Below are 22,294 nucleotides of genomic sequence, written 5' to 3' on the forward strand. Positions count from 1 at the left end.
TAGGAACTGCTGCGAACCTGTGAGGTTCATTGTTCAGGTGCTTAAACAGCAAAGGGCTTAGACAGTTGTCCCGGGTCACAGCGGAAGATGTATGCTATTCTGACCCTTTTCCTGACAGACCATGGTTCCAAGGACATTTCAGTGAGATGAGGGGAGGATGAAAAAGAGGGGAAGAAAACAATTTTTGCTTTTGTTAAAGGTAGAGACCACCTGTGATCCAGTTCAGCCCAGGGCCTGTGAATAGAAGCCCCAGGTCAGGCAGGGACCAAGGAGATATATTGCTTTTCTAATCAAAAAAAGGTCACGCAGCTGTCATTCATGTCTCTCATTTTGACCCTGACCCCTCAGGCCTGTGCTGTGGATATGATGTCAAGAAGCTGAGCCGCCATCTTGTGAACAGGAGACCTAAGTTAGTAAATGCGACTGAAAAAGAAGCCAGCTGCATCTGCCCCGGACTTCAATGGGGAAATGTAGACCTACTACGTTAAAACACTAAAACTGACCCAAAGTTGTTTTAACTGATATTTAAATGTAGAGTCTGTTCCTGGACATTCCCGAGTTCATAGGGCAACTGCCCCTGTTCAGGGGGTTCCTCTTCAGGGGTCTCCTCCCCTTCCCTAGGCCTGCCTCCACCCATCCCAAACTCCCGCAAAATGCATCAGGCCCAGAACCAACTTATCCGTCCTGATGCACAACAGTCTAAATATACAGCTTTGCGTCTCTTCATCCCAGGATTTCCCCCAGACACTGACATCTGTGATCTACAACAGATTATCTACTAAGTCATTTATAAAGACCAAGAAACAAAGCATTGGCATCCGAACTTTGGGAAATCATAGCCTTTTAATAAAGTCAAATGGTCCAATGTACTGAAAAAAAAATATGGGCCTCTCACATCTGAAGGGCAGTTTTCAAGAGAGCCACAATGCTACTTACCTGCTGGGCAACATTGAGTAACAGAGGCCTAGCTCCTAGCCCTGAGAAATACCCCATCTGAACAATCCTTGGTCCATGCACCAAAGGATTAGACATAAAATCTGTATCATAGCTTTTTAGGAAACCCCAAAGGCCCTTATGAAGCCTGTTTTTCTGGGCACCTTTTCTTTCCCACATCAAAGAGTTGTGGGCAGTCTCAGCATATGAATACATGGGAAGCTGTGGCTTGGGGAGACAGAGCACATACTGGATTGGGGCTCGTGGGTGGGTGCAGGGAATCAGTGCTGGGCATGGAATCCAAGGCCTTATGCACATTGGGTAGATACTTTGTTATCAAGAGATAAATCCCCCACCCCAGGCTCTGGCTTCACATACAACCTTTGGAAGGAGGCATCAGCTCTCACTGCTAATTTTTCTAGCGCTCTTATTCCATTTATTTTCACCTTGTTTGCTTCTGGGGTTTTGTTCCGGTATGAGACAGTCTTGCTGCACAGCAGCCTAGGCTGACCACAAACCTGTCCTTTTATCAGCAGACCAAAACTCCCAATCATCTCTGGAAGACAGAAAGCAGATCAAGGAATTTATGATAAAGATGCTCATCAAAGCCAGGCATCTACCTTTACTTCTCTTATAACATAGTTTGAATAACATAAAACCACGAAGACAAGGAGTCTTACAATCTAGATGCTCCTACTTAGTCACCTACAATGTAGGATGCCTTCAATAAGCTCGGTAGCTCTTGCCCTGTTCTACCTCCTCATTTCTCCCTTCCTCGGGTCTTGGGGAACCTCCTTACAGGTGGGTTGGCACAAAGGGCATTGAGAAGAGTCACAAAGCTCTTTCTGTCCCTGGCTCCCCTCCTAAGTGTACCTTGGAGCCAGGGTGGTCTTGTCGGAAGAATGTCGTTATAACACCCAGCCTATCTCCTCTCAGAAATGGTTGCTGTACTAAGATGGGTTTAATCTAGAAACTCAAGCTGGGTGTCTTGGCCCCCTCTTTGGGGACCAGCATTACAGAGGTCATCCCTTTCTCTCTTTACCGTACCTTGGCTACTGTGGTAAGTCAGTCCCCATGATTCCTCCCTAAGCCCTGAAACAGATTAGTCCCAAGAGCTGGAGGATGAGACGGGACACAGCCTGGTGCAGGGACACTTTCCACTGACCCCAGGACCTTGCCCAAGGTGCAGACGGAATGTGTTAGCCACTGTCTTCTCTCTTCAGCGCCAGTTGCTCTGGTGTGGGTTAATGTTTACTAACATTGCCCTAGCCAAATACCTCAGACTGGGGAGCTTGGGGACAGTTGGAAAACGCTTCTCAGGGCTCTGGACACTGGGAAGTCCAAAGGCTAGGCACCTGAACAGGACTGCTCTTGTGGTTTCATATGGTGCTGCTGCAACATCCTTTGGAGAGGATGACACTGCCCTTCACAGACACTAACCTACCCCCCCCCCAGCCTTTCTCAAGGGCTCCAATCCATCATAAGGACCAACTCATCACCTCCTCAACACCCCATCTATAAATAGCACCATATTGCATTTGCATTTCAATACATCACTGGGAGGCGCACATCCAGACCACAGCATCCTCTAAATCAGATAAGGCAGGCCTCCCTTCTCTAGCCTTTCACTCAGCATAGGTGTTTCTCCCCAAAACAGCCTGGCCTCTCATTCTGTGAAAGCTCCTGGGGGTAGTGGCCAGAAATGACTTCCCACCATCCCCTCTCCTGACCTGGCACAGCACCAGGTCAACAGGAAAACCCTCCAGGTTTCATTATCCCCAACCCCCCAGTTGTCTGTCTCTAGCAAACACCTTCCAACTCTTCAGTGGTGGGTGTAGCAAGCCAGATGATAACCTGCCAAAGAAGTTCACAGCCTCATTTCTGGAACCGATGAATATGTTACGTTGTGTGGTAAAAGGAACTTTGTGGGTGTGATTAAATTGTGAATCTTGAGATGTCAGATGATCCAAGTGAGCCCAGTGCAATTATGAAGGTAATCATCAAGAGTGAGGCAGGGAAGTCAGAGAGCGAGGAGGAAGCAGAGGGGCAGAGGGAGAGAAAGACAAGCCAGCGGAGAGGAGAGAGGGGGAAGAGAGGAGGGAGAGAGACAGGGAGATGACACAGAGACAAAGACACAGACAGACAGACAGACACACACACACACATCTAAACCTAATTATAGAGGAAGAGCCCGCTAACCAAGGAATTTGAGGCAGCCTCTGAAAGTCACAAGAGGCAGAGAAAACAGATTCTCTCCCTCAGCCCTCCAGAATCAGCAGAGTCCCGACAACTGCCGACTTCTGTCACATTAAAGTGAAGTTGGGGCTTCTGACGGCCAGAACTGTAAGTGAGTAAATAAATCTGTACTATTTTAAGACACCAATGTGATTTGTTTGTGGTAACAATTGATAAGGAACTAATAAAGTAGGAGTGAAAATTGGATCAACTTTGAAGCTTGGTAATATCCACGCATGCCAATTTCACGAGTCATAGCTCCACCCAGGTATGTCCCCCACGGAAATGTGTGCATAGGTGGGCAGGAGATGTCACTTGCTGTGTTCATGGCACAGTTCTTTGGGCTTTCCCAAGCCTCAGAGTAGCCCAAATGTTTACCAGGAGAAAATGAATTGAGATAGACAGACACAATGGGATACTAGCCGTCTAAAAGAAGGAGAAAACCACAGGCACACACTGTATATGGTCTGACATGTAACACTGAGGGGGGAAAGCCAGGCAACAGGATGTAGTCCCTATGATGTTAGAAAACACACAAATAGCAAAACAGGTCTGTTGCTGATAGCGTGTTCTGTTTCTTGATCTTCAAGATGCTTCAGTTTGTGCAAAAATCTCTGGACTTGTGGTCTAGACCTTCCAGTATGTATGCCATATACATGTGAGTAAAAATGTTAAAAAGAGATGGAGGGAAGGAGAACCATGCCTTCACAAAAGTTTGCTCTGTCCTTCCTGGGACTGTCCAAATGAACGTGTGTAAACAGAGAGTGACCCCCCCCCCCCAGGGAGTGCACTTTCTTAGAACGTACCTGTGGTGCAACATGTCCTGTGAATGTGTGTCACATGTTTAGTTAAGGGACCATTTCACAGGGATTTGTTTAAATAAAGAATCTATACCTACGAGTATATTATCTTTTCCTTTGCGGGGGGTGGAAGTGGGGGTGGGGAGGGGATCTCAAAACTACAAACTAGTTTGTTCTGAGACAAGTATGTAGCCCAGGCTGGCTTTGAACTCACACCTTCTGTCCTCTGGTCTCTTTCCCTTTCCCAGCAGGTGAGTGCCATCAGCCTGGCCTCGGGAAACTATCTTTGATTGGCATTATCTGGTCAGAAAAGATCTATCTTTTCCTCCACCAGGTCCTTCAAGATATATGAAGAGCTGAAACAATTTCATCTACTTAATTTCCTTTTTTCTTGATGTCTCCGTGGGGTTTAATACCTCAATTTTATTTTGCAAAATTTTGTTAGCTGTTCTAATAAGCCTTAATCATAGCATAATGGAGTTATAAATTTATAAAAACAAAACGGTTGCTCCCACAGTCTTGAAGTGAGGTTCTGGCTTTACCTGAAGTGGGGGAAGAGAGTGAGGAGAGGGACCCGCAAAAGCTGAGTCTCAAGACCAACAAGATGGATATGAGATGGGAGAGGACGTGGACGCAGACCCGGACCAGGGTCATCTTCATGGGTCCACACTGTGCTTCTGCCCCTAGGCTCTCCCGCCAGCCGCAGCTGTCAAAGCTCAGCAGCCTGGAGGGGAGACGGGGCGGGGCTTAGGCGCGAAGGCGGAGCCTCGGAGAGCATCTTCTGGCCCCCGGGGCCTGGACTGGCCCGCCGCCCCCACCTGCAGCGCGGCGGAGCGCGGGCGCGTCACTCCCAGCGGAAGCGCCAGCCCCGCGTCTGGCGAGGTGCGCGCCTCGCGGCTCCCGCTCCAGAGCTTCGTGGCCCGCCTGTGTCTGCAGAGCAGGGGCGGGGGCCCCGGCGGCACCGACTGGGGACCGAGATCAAAGTAGCCGCCCAATCGTAGACAGTCCCCCTAGCTCGGACGGCGCGTCGGGGCGGGAGCAGATCGGCCAGGTGAAGGACTACTGCGGATCCGACAGCGCGTCCCAGGTCAGTCCGCCCGCTGCACTTGGGGAAACTTTGGGATGCGGTGACGGCTGCGAGAGGAGGGCACGGAGGGTCGCGAGGCCGCGTGGCTCCGGTGCGCCCCGGGAACCGGTATCTGCCGCGCATCTGACACCGCAGCTGCCGGGGCGGGGACCGAGACCCTGCTACCGCCGACCATCGCGGGCCACCGAGGGCTAGCTGGCTTCAGGGGCCTCCCGGGAGCCTCCGGCTCGCCCGCGCCCAAGCCGCGCGCCTCCGGGTCCCCGCGGGTCCCCAGCTCCCGTTGGCGGCTCGTTCCCGGACCCCGCGGGGCTGCGGATTCCGCCGTCTTCGGGCCTCGCGGCGCGGGCGGAGCGACCCGGGGCCCAGGGCTGCGGGGTGGCGGCCCCGCGGCGGGAGCGGCGCGCGCTCGGCCGGTGGAGCGCGCGGGTCGCGGGGTCCGGCTGGAGCGCGTGGCCGCAGGTGCCCGTGGCCGCTGGGCAGCGGAGGTGAGGAGCGCGGGGCTGGGGCCGCGGAGCCGATTGCAACCTCGGGCTGCAGAAACCAGGGTCGCTGGGTGGGCAGTCCCGTCCCCGCGGCTCCCGGGCGTGCACATCCTTGGCACCCGGCATCCAGACCCCCCTAGCCGGAGAGCGGGCTGCAGAGCGGCGCCTGCCCGGGCGGAGGACCAGTGCTGCCCGCTCTGACACGCCATCTCCCCGGCGAGGGCGGGGTGCTAGGCTGGCGGGGCTGCGCGGGGACCACTGCCCAGGGTCTCCTGGCACAAGTCCCTTTCGTGGACAGTTGCCTGCCCTGGCTTGGAGTGGAGGCTACGAAATGAGCACCCCGCCCCCATCCGCGCCCCAGCGCTGTCGCCCCAGTCACCTTCCTTTGCCCTTCTCCGACAGCACCTTGGACTTGCTCCCTCCCGAACTGGGGAAAATCTGAGGAAACCAGGCAGGGACCTTGGAGACACCGCCTGCATACTTAACAACCTGGACATCCAGTCACCTTGGTACCTCGCTGCTTCCCAGACACTTTGGAGAGGCAGGTTTGCCATTTCTACCCCCATCCCTACCCCATCCCCCGTCTCTGTCTCTACTGAGGAAGGGAATCTTCTGAGAGAAGTTGGGGTCTAGGTACCCTATAACCTAGCCCCAGAGCCCCAGGGACGGCTCTTAGGTAACTAAAAGACACCCTAGCTTTGTAGCTAACTCCTTCCCTTGGGCAGTTTCTGAATATTTCTTAGAAGCCTGGAGCCCAAGGAAGCCGACTTTTCCTGGTCAGTTACTGCACCCTTTGCTTGGCTCCGACTCTCTCCTTCCTGGGAAGAGACACATTTTTCTTATGACCTCCGGCTGGCCTCGTTCCAATCGCTGCCAGGCCTTGGACTGCCCATCAGGACTGTGATTTTTTTAAGACCTGGTTGGGTCTTAAAAAAAAAAAAAAAAAAAAAAAAAAAAAAAGGAAAGGAAAGGCTGCAAGCCTCCAGTCCTAGTTGCCTCTAACTCGGGGTTGTACTCTTCTCTAGAACCTGTGGGCTCCCTGTTCCCCCTTTGGGCTGTAGCAACACCTCTGCCCTTCACTTCCGCAAGAAAATTAATTGCCAGACCTCTTGGGGATGATGATGGAGGCATCCCTGTGTGAGCAGGTGCAGGATTTGGAGGCAATCAGGAAACACACAAGAACGAGGAATGTTTTTAAAAAGCTCACATGATTCTGGGACTAAGAAAAGATGGAGATGCCACTGGTCTGTGGAACTTGGCCTCTCCTTGTCAGGTCGTACCAGCCCAGGGGACTCACATATGCAGGTGATGCGTGTTTGGAACCTAGTCCTTACTGAATTCCAAAGCTGTAAATGCATTCCGAATTTTAAAGTCCTCACAATCATCTTCTGTAATGTAGAAATTTACTCCCCCCCCCCCCCCCGCCCCCATACACACCTTAGGAACGATACCCACAAAACTGGTAACTTTGAGAGAGCCCAGGTTCTCTGCCACCTCTTCTGCATCAGGACAGCAGCTAGGACAATGGAAAGGACCATTTTGAGCTTTAGAGTCATATGCCCACTCTTCAGCTCCATAGCCAGATAACTGTTTTATAAGAGGGAGCACAGAAGAAAATCACTGTCCTGTCCGAATGAACAGAAAGATGGGGTGGTGAGAGGTCAAAGGTGGCGGGAGGAATCTTCTCCAAGATGGCTTTCCAAGCATGCCAGTCTTTCAGCATGCTGGATACCCCACAGATCAGATACCCCAAACTGGGCCCTGCCTTGGGAAGCCTGTCTCTAAGAGTCAGGGAGATAGTGAGTACACAGTACACAGAAGCTGGTATGTAACTCAGGGCAGGCAGATAATAGGAATGACCTTGGGAGGGTGCCATCGCCTTTCCTTCTCTCTCGAACGAAAACGTGGACTGGACCAGATGAGTACCAAGGCCCCACCAACGCTAGCCAGCAGACCTTGTGTGGTGGGGCTTGCCTACAAACAGACTCGAGCTAGGCTGCTGTGCGTGGGATCCATTCCAGACTCGTTTACAAACTCGTAGTCGGTGAAATGTGATAAACCGAACACTGTAGGGATTTCTAAACAAGGAATTAAAAAACTCGACTCCAAATGGGAGAGATGCAGGCAACAAATCGTCAGTGTTTATGTGCCTCTGAATAGCTTTGATTTCCTTCGGTAGGAGCTGACAGCTGGCTGACAGAAAGCTCGCCCAGGGAGAGAAGAGACAAAAATCAAGTATGGAACTAGGAATCATGGTTTCAGGTAACTTTCTATTTCCATTTGGAGTGGGTGTCTTCTGGGAGGGTGAGTGTAGTTATGGTTTGAATTGCTCCATTTGCCCACAGATATTTTTTCCCAAGGGCTCCTGATTCTAAAATGCCATGCTTTGCTTCTGCCTTCCAGAGCTGGGGATCCCAGCGTTCAGCCTGCAGACTCCCTCTGTCCTCATTATTTGCTCCTCCATCATCTGGGGTCTTTCTGATCTATTTGTTCAGATGGTCAGTCTTGGATTTCTTGCCCCAGAGACTGCTTGCCAGCTGCTGGAGGTGGAGGCAGCATCTGGAAGCCCAGGTGCCCTGAAAGCCCACAGACTTTCAAACCACCTTGTTCTTCGCCCTTTGCCACTTCGTGTGGCACCCAGGACTACCAGGACCTATAGTTCAAGGGTCATATATACCAATGGCTCTTCACATGACAGCATCTGTCACTCTGCCAGGTCTTCTCTCTTTGCAAAGCTTATTTCAATTTTTTTTTCACTTGATAATACCTTTCCTCCAGTTGTCTTTATTCTTGGGAGTGTATGCCTTTTAGCCTTAAAAACAAGGTAAATACATTTTTCGTGGAAGTTTACCAGCAGAGAAAGGTAGTGAAAGAGTGTGCCAAGTACACAGTGATGCATTCTAACTAGAGTTACAGACTTCTAGTTTTAACAAGGAGTCGGGCTGGAGCAATGGCTCAGTAGTTAGGGTCACTGGCTGCTCTTCCAAAGGTCCCAGATTCAGTTCCCAGAACCCACATGGCCCCTCACAACCACCTATAACTCTAGTGCCAGGGAACCTGATACTCTTTTCTGGTGTCAGAGAGAACCAACAGAGACATACATGCAGTAAAACCTTCATACACACAAAATGAAAGTTTAAAAAGAAATAAAATAGGGAAGGGTTCACACAACTATTTAATAATTAAGACCTAATAATGAAGGGATCCATAAGGAAAATCTAGTAAGTCCTTACTAGATTCCACTGAATCCGACGAAACATTATTGATGGAGTAAAAATGTCATTTTCAATAGTCCAAGACAACCTTGTTTCATTTCTCAGGCACTGTCTGTTTTGTGGCATGTGTGCATGGTGCGTGTGTGTGTGTGTGTGTGTGTGTGTGTGTGTGTGTGTGTGTGTGTGTATACATGGGTGCACACTGCTCATGTGTGAGCACATGCAGGTGTACAGGTGCATGTGCACCTCTGTGTGTGTGTGTTGTGTGTGTGTGTGCACGCGCGCGCGTGCGTGGTGGCCAGAGTTGAGGTTGAATGTCTTCCTTAGCCTCTCGCCACCTTTGTTTTTAATCGAGGCTCTCACTGAACTTAGAGCTCACTGATTTAGATAGTCTAGCTACCCAGCTTGCTCCGGGAGGGGGCCAGGGGTCTCCTGTCCTCACTTTCCACATGCTGCAATTACAGCTGGCACCATATCTACCCTACATTTATGTGGGTGCTGGGGATCTGAAGTCTGGTCCTCACACTTGCAAGGTAAGTGCTTTATGGACTAAGACATCTCCCTAGCCTTTACCATTTTTTTTTTTTTTTTTTTTTTGGAAAGAGTCTTTCTCTAATTGGGAACTCAACACCAAGCAGGCTTGACTGACTGGTCAGGGAGGCCCAGACATCTATCTATTTCTGCTTCTCGAGTGCTGGGGTTACAGGCACACGCCACCATGTCCATATTTCTTTTAGCATGGGTTCTCGAAGTCAAATGTGGGCCCTCATGGTCACAAAGTAAGCGCTTTATCCACCAAGCGATTCCCCCACCCCATCTCTGTCATTTTAAAAGGCTTTGGATTTGGGATGTGCTAAAAACGAAGTTAAAATCTGAGATCAATTCCTTGAAAAGAAGAATGAGTCAAGTAGAAGGCTAAGTAGGACTCCCTTCCGGTGATGCCTTTCAGTTCCATGTCCACACAGCATAAATATTATAAGACTGCCATTCCACAGATGGTAACGCACTTTTCTCTGTCCTGCCAGCCAGCTCCCAAATAATGACACAGAGAGACTTCTTATTAACTATGAAAGCTCGGCTTTAGCTTAGGCTTGTTTCTAACTAGCTCTTAGGACTTAAATTAACCCATTTCCATCCATCTGCGTGCTGCCACATGACTCATGGCTTTTACATCTCCTCCTGCATGTCCTCCTTCCTCTGCATCAGGCCCATGACCCTGCCTTTCTTCCTCTCCAAGTCCTCTCTGTCCCCAGAAGTCCCGCCTAACCTCTTCCTGCCTGGCTAAGGACCATTCGGCTCTTTATTAAACCTATCACAGTGACACGTCTTCACACAGTGTAAAGGGATGTTCCGCAATAACAGATGGATGAAATCAACACTCCCAAGAAGCCAAGGCTTGCCTAGGGCTTACAGCTCACATGGGAAAATTAGGATCCCATTCTGCATCTGCCTGACTCTGAATCTGCTCTGAGCTGTGACGTGGATGGAAGGCAAACGGCACCGGGAGAGGGTCAAGAAAGGGGACTAGCAAAGGGGCTGACTGAACGTCCACATGGTGTTAGCCCTGGGTTCTCAGGGTGGGTTTCCTCCCACAGGAGCAAAGATCATTCGAGGCAAGAGAAGTGGTCTCCATCAAATGCTCTGAGAAGAGCAAATCAGATTCACATGTCAGCATTTGTGGTTTAGGAATGATTGATCTGGCAAGATGAAAGAACTCCCTGAAAGAGGGTGAAGGACTAAAGACAGGGCTGTTTAACTAAGGCACTGACTAAAAAACGAGGCGCTGGGAGCCTTGTCAGAACCTCTAGGGAATGAATTATCGGACAATCGTCTCCTGAAAAAATTGAAGTTTCAACACTATCAGAATGGCCCCACTATTAAAATGTGAGCAAACTCAGAAGCCATTATAGCATATGGAAGCACAGACCTACAGTGTAGACACTGTGGAAACTGAGGCAGAAGGATTGCTGGAGCCCAGGCATTCAGGCCAGTCTGAACAACCTAGCCTAGTTTCAAGGGCTGGGGAGCTACCTCAGTCAGTTAAATACTTGCCACGCAAATTTGAGGACCTGAGTTTGGTCTCCAGCATCCACGTAAATGGTGCACACTTGTAATCTCCGCACTGGGGAAGCAGGGTCAGCCGGATCCATGGACTGCCTAGCCAGCCGGATCCATGGGCTGCCTGGCCAGCCGGATCCAGGGGCTGCCTGGCCAGCCAAACAGCCTTAAGAGAGACCCTTGGGTCCTGGTGAGAGACCTTATTTCAAAGAACAAGGTGTGGAAATCCTGAAGGACACTGGGGATTGACTTTGGGCTACACACAGGCATACCCCACCATCAGTGAGCATGTGCCTACGTCCACACATAACAACGATGTAAAGACAGAATTCACTCCAGTGAAAAGTAGGCCTCCTGAACTCTTTTTTGCTAAATAATTCTCCAGGCCTCAGGAGAGAAGGCTTGATATTATCTACATAACAAAGACAGGAGGCAGCCAGTTGGTACTCAACTTCCCTGAGGTTCACAGCATCCCCTGTAGGATGGAGAAGAGGCCACCGCCCCTCTCGGACATCCCAGCCTCCAAGTGTGTGTGTGTGTGTGTGTGTGTGAAAGTAACCTAAAGTCTTTCCATCTTTCCACATTTAAAGGTTCTTAAGAATGAGGGTAACCAGATAAGAGTCCTAATTCTAGAACCCATAGGAAAGTGTAATATTGAAAGTCAAAGCAAGGCATGGTGGTGCACACCTTGAATCCCAGCACTCTGTGAGTTCGAGGCCCAGCCTGGTCTGCATAGTATACATAGTGAGTTCCAGGACAGCCAAAGCTACTAGTGAGACCTTGTCTGGGGCAAAAAAAAAAAGTCAGTACATGGTACTTGTTCTTATTTCAGTGTCTCTCAAGCATGACTTTGGTTTAAGGATTTTTTAAAAAACTTTTTTTGTGGTTGCTACTGTATCATCATTTCTTTGCTTGGAGTTACTAAGTGGTTTCTGTATTTGGTATTATGTTCCTCCTAGTTTCTTTGCATAGTAAACTCATTTGTATTTGAAAACTGCAAAGAAGTGGTGTTCTTTGGTGTTCTCATGTGAACTTTCAAATGCTTTGCTTCCAGAATAGACCTGCGAATTGGGAGCCACGCTGCCCCCCTAAGTCCTGCACCCCAAGCTTCAGGTATGTTTTGCTGGTAGAATAGCTTTTCTAAACTGTGATGATAGGGGCATCGAACCAAGCGTTTCCTTTCCTTCCGGTTGTGCGTCCACTCCCTGAGTGCTTAGCTATACGTCATGAATGATGTCAAAATGGAGGCAGTTTGGTTTGGAGTACTGCCTTTTATGAGCTTATTCATGGCAATGCCATGGGAATATTCGGCAACAAATACTATTAATAATGCCATGAGAACTGAACTGTGTTGTGTAAGGAAGGCCTCGTATGACCTACCTTTGCACATGCTGACCTTTCCTGTCTCCAGGCTCCTATGATGCTGAGAGTGGTACCATATGGAAGAGTATGTGACAATGTACTGTTCAAAGAACAGACAGAGGCCTCTAAATACAACACCCAAGCTGGAAAATGGAAAAAGCATCACTGGGACTTTAGAGGCCTCTGGGTCACCCTCCCAGATCACACAGTTTTCCCTCCTCTACCGACAGCCCCTTTCCCTTTGGATGCTAGTCATAGCTTTCACTGTCGTCCCACTGACTGATAGGAAAACATAACTAACTGTCAGCAAGTACAACACTAGACGGAGTAGGAGTGATAGTGACTGTAGGTGGTGAATCTCAGAAGATAAGCCACCTATGACTGCTTACAGGCACCCCCAGGCAGGGTCAGGAATGAGTCCTAGGATCCATGGGGCTCGTCATAACATGGTCTCTGGCCTAGACGTGGTGCGGTGCAGTGACTGAGTGGGGCTGTTCAGCCTCCCCTCCCCCTCATCAAGCCCACCAGGACTTAGTCCTAGGACGACGTCAGAACCGAGTGAAGAGCAGAGCTAAGAGGAGCACCACTTGGAGCCACAGAGGCAGGACCGGAGGGGACGCAAGTGTCAGGACACAGCAAACAGAGACAAGAACCGAAGCCAGGCTGCTGCTTTGGGCTTCAGTTCACAGACAGAGCATGGTGGGGTGACCGCATCGAGGATGCCTGTGCACATCCACCCACCTGGCAGGTCCCTCCAGCATTTTCTGGGGGCTTGGGGTGCCTCTCTTCATGATCCTCAGCGTCTGTATTCTATGAGCGCTGTTTTTCTTGTTTACCGTTTCATCTCGGTAGATTCTTTCCTTCGGTTAATCCTTGAGAGTATGTCCCAATTCTTGCCTGGAGGTTTGGCTAAATATAGAACTCTAAGCAGAGGGTCATTTCTCCTTCGGATATTTAAAGACACTTCTGCATTGGGTCTCATTGCTATTGTTAATATACCTGGATCTAAATTCACGTTTGGTCCCTTGGGATGTGACTTACCCCACCCAAGGGCCCCTTCCCTTCTTCTGCCATGGAGACTGTAGAATCCTCGAGTTTGTCCTCTGGAAGTTCACAGGCACGTGTTTTGGGTATCACCGTTTCATCCACAGTGCAATGCTCCGATTAGGTCTTTTTGATTTGATACGTCTTAATTCCTTCCCCCCACTTTAGTTGATGATTTCTTCTTGTGCTCCCCTTTTGACATAGTTTCCTTGCTGGTGCTGTGATAAAATACTCCTCCCAAAAGCAGGCTGGGGAGGAGAGGCTTCATTTGGCTTGCAATTCCAGCTCACAGTCGTTGAGGGAAGTCAGGGCAGGGACTCAGGGCAGGAAGCATGGAGGAATTGCCTGCTGGCTTGTTCTCTGGCTTGCTCACGGGTTCGTCGTAGGCTAGCTTTCCCATACATCCCAGGACCATCTGCTTAGCAATGGCGAGGTCCACAGCAGACAGAGACCTTCTTCATCAGTTGCTAATCAAGACATTTGCCCAGAGGCATGCCCACAGGCCAGATTGATCTAGGCAGTTCCCAAATCAAGTCTTTCTTCTCAGGTGACTCCAGGCTGTCAAGTTGACAGTTGATGCTAAGTAGGACACTACTCTACCATTTTTTCTTGGTTGAAATATTATTTAGATGTTGGAGTTCCTGGACTAGTATCTCTGGTTGTATTTTTCTTTCTTTTCCTGTTGTTTGTTTGTTTGTTTGTTTGTTTGTTTGGTGAGACAAGGTCTCTCTGTGAGGCTGTCCTAGAACTTCTAGCCTTCCTGCTTCTACTTGTCAAGTGCTGGGATTGTCAAGTGCAGGTGCCATGAAACCCAACCTTTTTCTTCTCTTTTCTTTTCTTTTCTTTTCTTTTCTTTTCTTTTCTTTTCTTTTCTTTTCTTTTCTTTTCACTCCACCGTGTTGGAGATTCTCATCACCACTGCCATCTACATCTTCTATTGCTTTTTTGTTTGTTTGTTTGTTTTTATGTGCACTGGTGCTTTGCCTGCATGTATGTCTGTGAGAGTGTCTGATGTTGGAGTTACAAACAGTTGTTAGCTACCATGCGGGTTCTGAGAATGGAACCCCGGTCCTCTGGAAGCGCAGGCAGTGGTCTTAACTGCTGAGCCATCTCTCCAGCCCCCTTCTATTGACTTTTTCAGGCTTCTTTTGTGTTCTTTTGAGATTTCATGGTCTCCGAATACTGTTCACAGACATACGATGCATACGATGACTCTTACTCCTTTGAGGATACTGAGTTCTTGAAGTTTTTATTTTCCTGACTACTGTCTTTTCCCTCCCGTTTACCTTTCTCGGATTGCCTTGGCCTCTGTCTTTAATGCAGGAAGACTTTTCACTTGCTTTTTGGTTTTTATTTAAACTATTGGCTCATGACTAAAAGGCCAGATGATAAGACCAGTGAGAAGACTGGAGCATAGGGGTGACACTGGTCCCCTGGGAGCCTCACTGTGGAATGCTCTGGGGACACCTGAAGTCCTGTGGTATTCGCTCAGGCAAGCCCAGCTGTTGAATGCAGACCTGAGCAGCTTTCTCCCGAGGGGTCGGGTGTTGCTGACCATCTCTCTGCAGCTGGTCAAGAGGGTGGCCATTAAACAATCACTTACTTATTGTCAGTCCAAAGACCCTCTGCGTTACCGTTTTCAGAGAACAGACCTCTGGATGGCCCCAGGGTGGAAGCAGGGCGCTGGTCTATCACTGGTGGTCTGGAGTTGGGGGGACCACCCACTGTCCACATTTCCCAAGCTTTCACAGGCCAGCATCACTCAGGGATCTCGGTGAAGGCGGGACTGAGGTAATGGGATGGGGTCTCAGACTCAGGGTATGTGGTAGGCTTTCTGCTGCTGGCCGAGGTAGGACCCACCTGAGCAGTGAAGGCTTTGCCTGCTCCCTAACATCTTTTGACATGCCCCTCCTTATTTGGGAATCCCAATTCTAAAGCTCCCTGCTTTACAGATACCTTGTTGTTCATGGGGTTAGTTCTTCGCTTTCTCAGGCTGGCTTCTCTGCTGTCGGGCTTCCACAGTACTCTCATTTGCTCTCTGGCTTTGTGAGTGTATGTCTTTTGAAAAACTAGTTAGTTTTGGGAAGTTTCAGGAGGGAGCAAAATGAGTTGTGAGCATTTTGCCACATAAGCCCTAACCCTGGCCATCTGCTGTGGTATTGCCAGAGTTTGGTTCTGCACCTGTAAACAAGGGTCTCTCATCACAGATAGTTGGAGTTTAGGCTTCAACCTTCCTCCTTTGTTGACCTGCAAAGATCTCTTTTTAAAAAATTTTCTTTTTTCAAAATATTTTTACTTATTTACTTGTGTGTACATTTGTCTGTGTGAGGGTGTCAGATCCCCTGCAAGTGGATTACAGACAGCTGTGAGCTGCCATGTGGGTGTTGGGAATTGAACCCAGGTCCTCTGGAAGAGCAGCCGGTGCTCTTAACCACTGCACCATCTCTCCAGCCCCCTCTTTTTAAAAAAAATTTAATGTTAATTTAAGAAGTATTTATTATTATCGTGTGTGTGATATGAGTAGATAGATCCTATGATGCATATGTGGAGGCCGGGAGACAACTTTCTGGAGTTGATTCTCTCTTTCTCCCTGTATGTAGGTTCTGGGGATCGAACCCAGGTCATCAAGCTTGTACAACAAGCATCTTTACCTACTCAGCCTTCTCATCGGCCCCTTATATTATATTATTTATTTATTTATTTATTTATTTATTTATTGGTTGGTTGATTGATTGATTGATTGATTGATGCTTGGGACAGAGCCCAGGGCCTTCCATGTGCTAAGCAAATGCTCTACCACTGAACTACACTCCTAGCCCAACCTGCTAAATTCTTACACAGTCATCCAAAAGCAGCTCCCGTGTCTGGCCCATTTTTGTCCCTGAATTCCCAAAGTGTTTGAGTCTCATGAATCTTACGGTGACCATCTCTGTGCAGCGTCTCCCACGGTCTCCATGAACTCCTCAGGATGGACTGGCATCGCTGCAGCTCTGCCCATCAGGAACGCAGATGTCAACAATGAATTCATTTCTGCGCATGCTCACTTTGTCTTGTCCCTCTGCACTCTGTGCTCTCTTCCTTCAAGAAAAGACAAGTGTGTTAACCACCTGTCCTATCATCAAACAGAAATTCATGTCCCATAATCTTAACCCTACTTAATTATTTTTTTTTTTTTTGAGACAGGATCTCACTCTGTGGCTCCCACACTGGCCTTAAACATGTAGGTAGACCAAGCTGACCTCAAACTCATGGTGAACCTCCTGCCTAACCCTCTCAAATACCAGGATTACAAGAGTGGTCCACCGTGCTGGGAGTCATAATCTTAAATTTAAAAAGGAGCGATTGGTCAGTTTACTACACTATGTAGACACTGCATAGAAATGAACAGCCATATTGGTCTAGAAATGTTCCTAGTTTTCGTTTGTACGAGGATAATACACTGTATGAAATAGAGAGAGTCTTATCTACGCGGGCTTGGTTACAGCAATTAATAAAATACGCTCTAAATAATGAAAAAAGCCAGTGACTAGTAGGAACAATATTTTTCAAAAAATTGTTCAGATTGTATCTACATGTTATATATATTGCATTTATAATACAATCTGATCTTCGTCTCCTATTGTAAGCACAATTGAAAGACAAATTTTCTCTTAGCTAATATAAAGTGATAATTATTGCCCCCATAATGAAATTTTCTATTGAGGGAGTCTGAATCTGAGATATCTAAATAAATCAAACATGTATTTTTAGTGTCAGTGGAAAAAAACAAATGTTTATAAAGCCTGTGTGGCTCCTTTTAAAGTTTTTTTTTAAATTTTATTATTTTTATTTTACGTGCATACATACATGCATGTTTTGCCTGCTTGTATGTCTGAGTACCACTTGTATACTGGGTGCCTGAGGAGGCCAGAAGAAGGTGTCAGATCCCCTGAAAATGGTATCACAGTTTTGAGTTACCGGGTGGCTGTTGGGAATTGAACCTGGACACTCCGAAAGAGCAGCCGGTGCTCATAAGGACTGAGCCATCTCTCCACTTCCTTTAACAAATTAGAACACTTTCTTTAAGATTTACCTTTATTCAGATGTGTGTGGTTTATGCATTGGGGTGGGGGGGATGCACGGACCTGTGTTCTTGGACTAGTGCAGTCACATGTGGAAATTAGAGCAGGCTCTCTGCTGTTGCTTTCTGTCTTATACCCTTGGGACGGGGTCTCTCTCTCAACCCAAAACCCACCTTTACAGCTGGGCTAGCCTGTCAGAGAGATCCTGGGATCCACCTTTCTCTCTGACCGGAATGCTTGAGTTACAGACCCCTGCGTCCCTGTGGGGCTTTTTACCGGGGTGCTAGCCTTGAACTCGAGTCTTCTCGCTTGCACAGCCAGCCCTTTTACCCCTGAGCCACTTCTCCAGCCCAAATTCATGATTCTGCTCTGCTTCCGTTAATTACATAATCCCATCTATGTCCCTTTCATACGTATTTCAGAAATAGACAAAAATGAATACAAGTTGGACATCAAGCCTGATTAATCTTAGACTTCTTTGATAACCAGGTATTGATTTCTGACACTTGAAGATGGATGAAGGCACAGAAGTTTCAACCGACGGAAACTCCTTGATCAAAGCCGTCCATCAGAGCCGGCTGCGCCTCACGAGACTTTTGCTAGAAGGCGGTGCCTACATCAACGAGAGCAATGACCGTGGAGAAACACCTTTAATGATTGCTTGTAAGACCAAACACATCGATCAGCAGAGCGTCGGGAGAGCCAAGATGGTGAAATACCTTCTGGAGAACAGCGCCGACCCCAACATCCAGGACAAATCTGGGAAAAGCGCTCTGATGCACGCATGCTTAGAAAGAGCTGGCCCGGAGGTGGTTTCCTTGCTCCTCAAGAGTGGGGCGGACCTCAGCCTGCAGGACCATTCTGGCTACTCAGCTCTGGTTTATGCTATAAATGCGGAAGACAGAGATACCCTGAAAGTCCTCCTTAGCGCTTGCCAGGCTAAAGGGAAAGAGGTCATTATCATAACGACAGCAAAATCGCCCTCTGGGAGGCACACCACCCAGCAATACCTCAACATGCCTCCGGCGGACATGGATGGGAGCCATCCGCCGGCCACGCCTTCAGAAATTGACATCAAAACAGCCTCGTTGCCACTCTCATATTCCTCTGAGACGGACCTGACACTCTTTGGCTTTAAAGATAAGGAGTTTTCTGGAAGCAGTGATAACACCTGGGACCCAGACTCTCCTAGGCGGAAGCCTGTGATGGCCACAAATGGGCCCAAGCTATCCCAGGCTGGTCCAGCCTGGATCAAGAGTACCCCATCACTAAAGCACCAGGCCAGAGTGGCCTCCTTGCAAGAGGAGCTCCAAGATATCACTCCAGAGGAAGAAATAGCCTACAAAACCAGCGCGCTGGCACTTTCTAAGCGGTTCATCACCAGGCACCAGAGCATCGACGTAAAAGACACAGCGCACTTGCTCAGGGCCTTTGACCAGGTCAACTCAAGGAAGATGTCGTATGACGAAATAAATTACCATTCTTTGTTTCCGGAAGGCAACCAGCCATGCATGGAAATTCCCACTGACCAGGACCCGGACTCCAACCAGGCTCTCTTTACCTCCACTTTAAAAAGTATCGTCCAAAAGCGAAACTCGGGAGCCAATCACTATAGCTCTGATTCTCAGCTCTCAGAGGGGGTTACCCCTCCAAACTTAGAAGATGGCAAAGCTGGAAAGAAGAAGATCTTCGCGCCATCTCCTTCCTTGCTAACGGGGTCTAAAGAATTAATGGAGACCGTCCCTCCGGGTCCCCTGAGCAGGAGGAATCACGCGGTCTTAGAAAGGCGGGGCTCTGGAGCCTTCCCCATTGATCACAGCCTCCTGCAGAGCAGACCCGGGTTTCTGCCACCCTTAAATGTAAATCCTCACCCTCCTATCACAGACGGCGGTGTCAACAAGATCTGCAGCCTGCTTTCTTGTGGCCAAAAAGTGCTTGTGCCCACGGTTCCTAGTTTCCCGAAGGAGTTCAAAAGCAAAAAGATGTTGTTAAGGAGGCAGTCACTACAGACAGAGCAAATCAAGCAATTAGTAAATTTTTAAGAGATGACTAGAAAACACAACATGTTCAGACGTCTGTATCAGAAAAACAGAGAAGAGATCTTAACTGTATCCTTTTAAGTCTTAGCTAGTGCATCACGGCTAGGCAGATCAAATATAGTGTATTTTGTATTAGGTACTGTGAGCACACCATGATATAGAGCTTCTGAGGAAATCCTAACAAAGCGAAAGCTGGTTTTCTTAAAACCTCCAGTATTTATCAGCTTTCATGTGGCCCAAGTTTTCCATCTAAACAGAAATCCTCCAAGAAAGAAAGTTGCCTATGCTAGAAATGATTTTTAAAATTTCCGATTGGCTTCATGTTCTCGTAAGAAACCATGTTCTCAAGTTAGGAATTTTGTCAACACTTCATGTCAACAAGATTGTAATTTTCCATGATGCCAAAATCATAGAAGACAACACTGACATCAGCAAAGCTAAACTACACGAGAAGGATAAACAGGTCCTTTAAAAATATTGACTCAGGCAGGTCAAGTCTTATTAAATTTTTTTTTTTTAAATATGAAGAATTAGAATGAGCAACCATGCCGGGCGGTGGTGGCGCACGCCTTTAATCCCAGCACTCGGGAGGCAGAGGCAGGCGGATCTTTGTGAGTTCGAGGCCAGCCTGGGCTACCAAGTGAGTTCCAGGAGAGGCGCAAAGCTACACAGAGAAACCCTGTCTCGAAAAACCAAAAAAAAAAAAAAAAAAAAAAAAAGAATGAGCAACCACTGTTCATAATGGCTGCTAAATCTGAGCCAAAATGGCAGTTGAGGGGCCTGGGGAGATGGCTCATTGGCTGTGCAAGACTGATAACCTGAGTTTGGATTCCCAGAATCCAAGTAACAGCTATGCCTTCAGTGCAGGTTTCCGTAATCCCGGCATTCTCTGTGGGGATATGAGGGGCAGAGCCAGGAGAATGTCCAGAAGCTCATGGCTCTAGTCTGTCTAGTCAGCTGTCTAGTCTGACTAACGCTGAGGTGAAGAGACCCTGCCGTATCTCGAGGGGATAAGGGCTGACTGATGCCCGAAAGTTATCCTCTGACAGCCACACACCCCTCCTCCCAAACTGGCAAGGCAGAGCAGCAAACCATAGGCCAAACTCTGTTGTTTTTGCACGTGTATTGATTTCAAACGGACTTACCAATCATGCTATCTTAAGGAATTACTCCTCATGTTATTTTTGGGTATCTTATCCATAGGTTTCCAATACCAAGCTAATGTAAAAATTAAAAAGGATTCACCGTGACTTCCATGATTCTTGTCTACCCAAAAGAAACACCCAAAACAGAGCAGAGAGGGAGGTGCAAAAAGTTTCGGATTGAACATAAAGGGAAATTAAACGCTTGCTTCATTTTAAAAAAAGAAAAAAACTAATTAATAGATTAGTTTAGTTTAGCTAAAATTACAAAAGCCAAGTAGAAACGTAATCATAAAATATATTACCTGGTAGTTACTAAGCAGTATCTTTATTTCTGATATGTAGTTATTTGACCATCATATAAAGATACATAAAGATAATGTCCTTGGTGTGACATTTGGATCATCTAGTATTTTAGGGTCTATGAGTAACTTTTAACAAAATACACATTATTACAAGATATTTAAAAAATGACAGTATTACCTACATGACTCCAAAGGCTGGTGTTCAAAGAGTTCTTCCCTGCAGCTGTTCTCAAGCAAAGACTAATAAAACCGGAAGACCCAAGGTGTGAGTCTAATGACGTCATCTGCAGCTTTCTTTCTTTGCCCCAGAGGTGGCTCCATGCCTTTCTTGGTAATTTGATATACGCGATTTGAAATGTACATAGAAATTATTTAATTATTTGTGGCTTTTATTTTAAAAACTAATTGCAGGCCTTTCCATTTAATGTTTTGAAGAAAATATTAATTACATTAGAAAATATTTTTTATTGAGAAACTAAAATTGTACTGATGTTTGTAAGTAGTCGACTTCCTTTCACAAGTTTTAATATCGCAAAAAAGCACTTGACCTCACATTGTAAGGACATAGTTTGGAAGAATGTGTAAATAGAGTAAATCATTATCAAGATGGTATCAATAAAGATTTAAAATATCAAGTTGACTAAGTTTTATTCCCCCTCAAATACTAATAGTAAACATTTCAACATAATTTCAAGAGAAACTGCTGCACATGTAATTTAAATTACAAATAAATAAGAATAACTTGTCTTCCCAACATGAACGCAAATTTAACACGATTAAAGCTTTGTTGACCATCATCAGAATTTTTAACCTGCAAGCAATCCTAAGAACATTTTTAGATACTCACACTGTTAGAGTCTGGTTGTAAAGCCGTTCCGTGAGGCTTTTTACTACACTGAATGGGTGTCACTGGGTGCCTGGAGGAGTCACCAATATTCCGTACAGGAATCTGTGTGTGTGTGTGCGCATGAGTGTGCATGTGCGTGTGTTGATTTTACGTTTGTATTTGAATTTCATGTAGAGTTTGATTTAACTTAAAGGTCAAATAATACTTCACATACTGGCTTTACAGGTACCGTTCTTGGTTCCTGGTGAGCAGAATTTCCTAGATTATAACTAATACAGACCCAGGGAAGCAGTCATTTAGAGGGGGCGGGACATTGCCCATCCAAAGAAGACAGCGACATCTGCACAGGGTAGCCTTAGTGGACATGCATGGGCCAGGCATGCAGTAACAGAACCCTTTACAAATCTCATTCTGTTCCCTAATAATTCCATTCCTGTATTTGCTTAAAAGAGAGACTGCATTTTTGAGGATGATGAAAAAGTTTCTAGGAATGCCAGAGATAGCAAATCAATCAGTCAGCTGCAGCAGACTTGCCCGCTAGCCTCGCCTGGTACGGGTGAGTCAGTCAGTCACAAAGAACAAGATGACATCACCTACAGGAAAACGAATAGAAACAGAGATCATCATGTTAAGCAAAACATGCCGGACTTAGGTAAACATACCTGTTTTGTCACATGGAGTCTA

General features: G+C 47.4%; 1 protein-coding gene and 1 long non-coding RNA gene across 5 annotated transcripts; one reads left to right on the forward strand and one right to left on the reverse strand.

Moving 5' to 3' along the window:
• Positions 1 to 1,346: 1,346 nt before the first annotated feature.
• On the reverse strand, positions 1,347 to 4,808 carry LOC143268699 (uncharacterized). The gene is made up of 2 exons (XR_013044806.1): positions 4,511 to 4,808; positions 1,347 to 1,489 (listed from the first exon to the last, which is right to left on the reverse strand). It is a non-coding gene; the product is annotated as an uncharacterized LOC143268699 (long non-coding RNA).
• On the forward strand, positions 4,803 to 21,398 carry Ankrd34b (ankyrin repeat domain 34B). 4 transcript variants are annotated; one of them, XM_076552057.1, is made up of 5 exons: positions 4,803 to 5,055; positions 5,940 to 6,078; positions 7,717 to 7,799; positions 11,865 to 11,923; positions 17,767 to 21,398. In XM_076552057.1, the coding sequence occupies exon 5, from the start codon at positions 17,790 to 17,792 to the stop codon at positions 19,317 to 19,319; it is 1,530 nt and encodes a 509-aa protein (XP_076408172.1). In that variant the 5' UTR covers positions 4,803 to 5,055; positions 5,940 to 6,078; positions 7,717 to 7,799; positions 11,865 to 11,923; positions 17,767 to 17,789; the 3' UTR covers positions 19,320 to 21,398. The 4 variants fall into 4 exon arrangements, with proteins under 4 accessions (XP_076408172.1, XP_015854473.1, XP_076408173.1 ...); XM_015998987.3 differs by having other exon boundaries at positions 4,839 to 5,055; positions 5,940 to 6,082; XM_076552058.1 differs by lacking the exon at positions 4,803 to 5,055 and adding an exon at positions 5,458 to 5,540.
• The last annotated feature ends 896 nt before the right edge of the window (positions 21,399 to 22,294 follow it).

This window comes from Peromyscus maniculatus, chromosome 15, assembly GCF_049852395.1.
Source record: "Peromyscus maniculatus bairdii isolate BWxNUB_F1_BW_parent chromosome 15, HU_Pman_BW_mat_3.1, whole genome shotgun sequence".
NCBI lineage: Eukaryota > Metazoa > Chordata > Mammalia > Rodentia > Cricetidae > Peromyscus > Peromyscus maniculatus.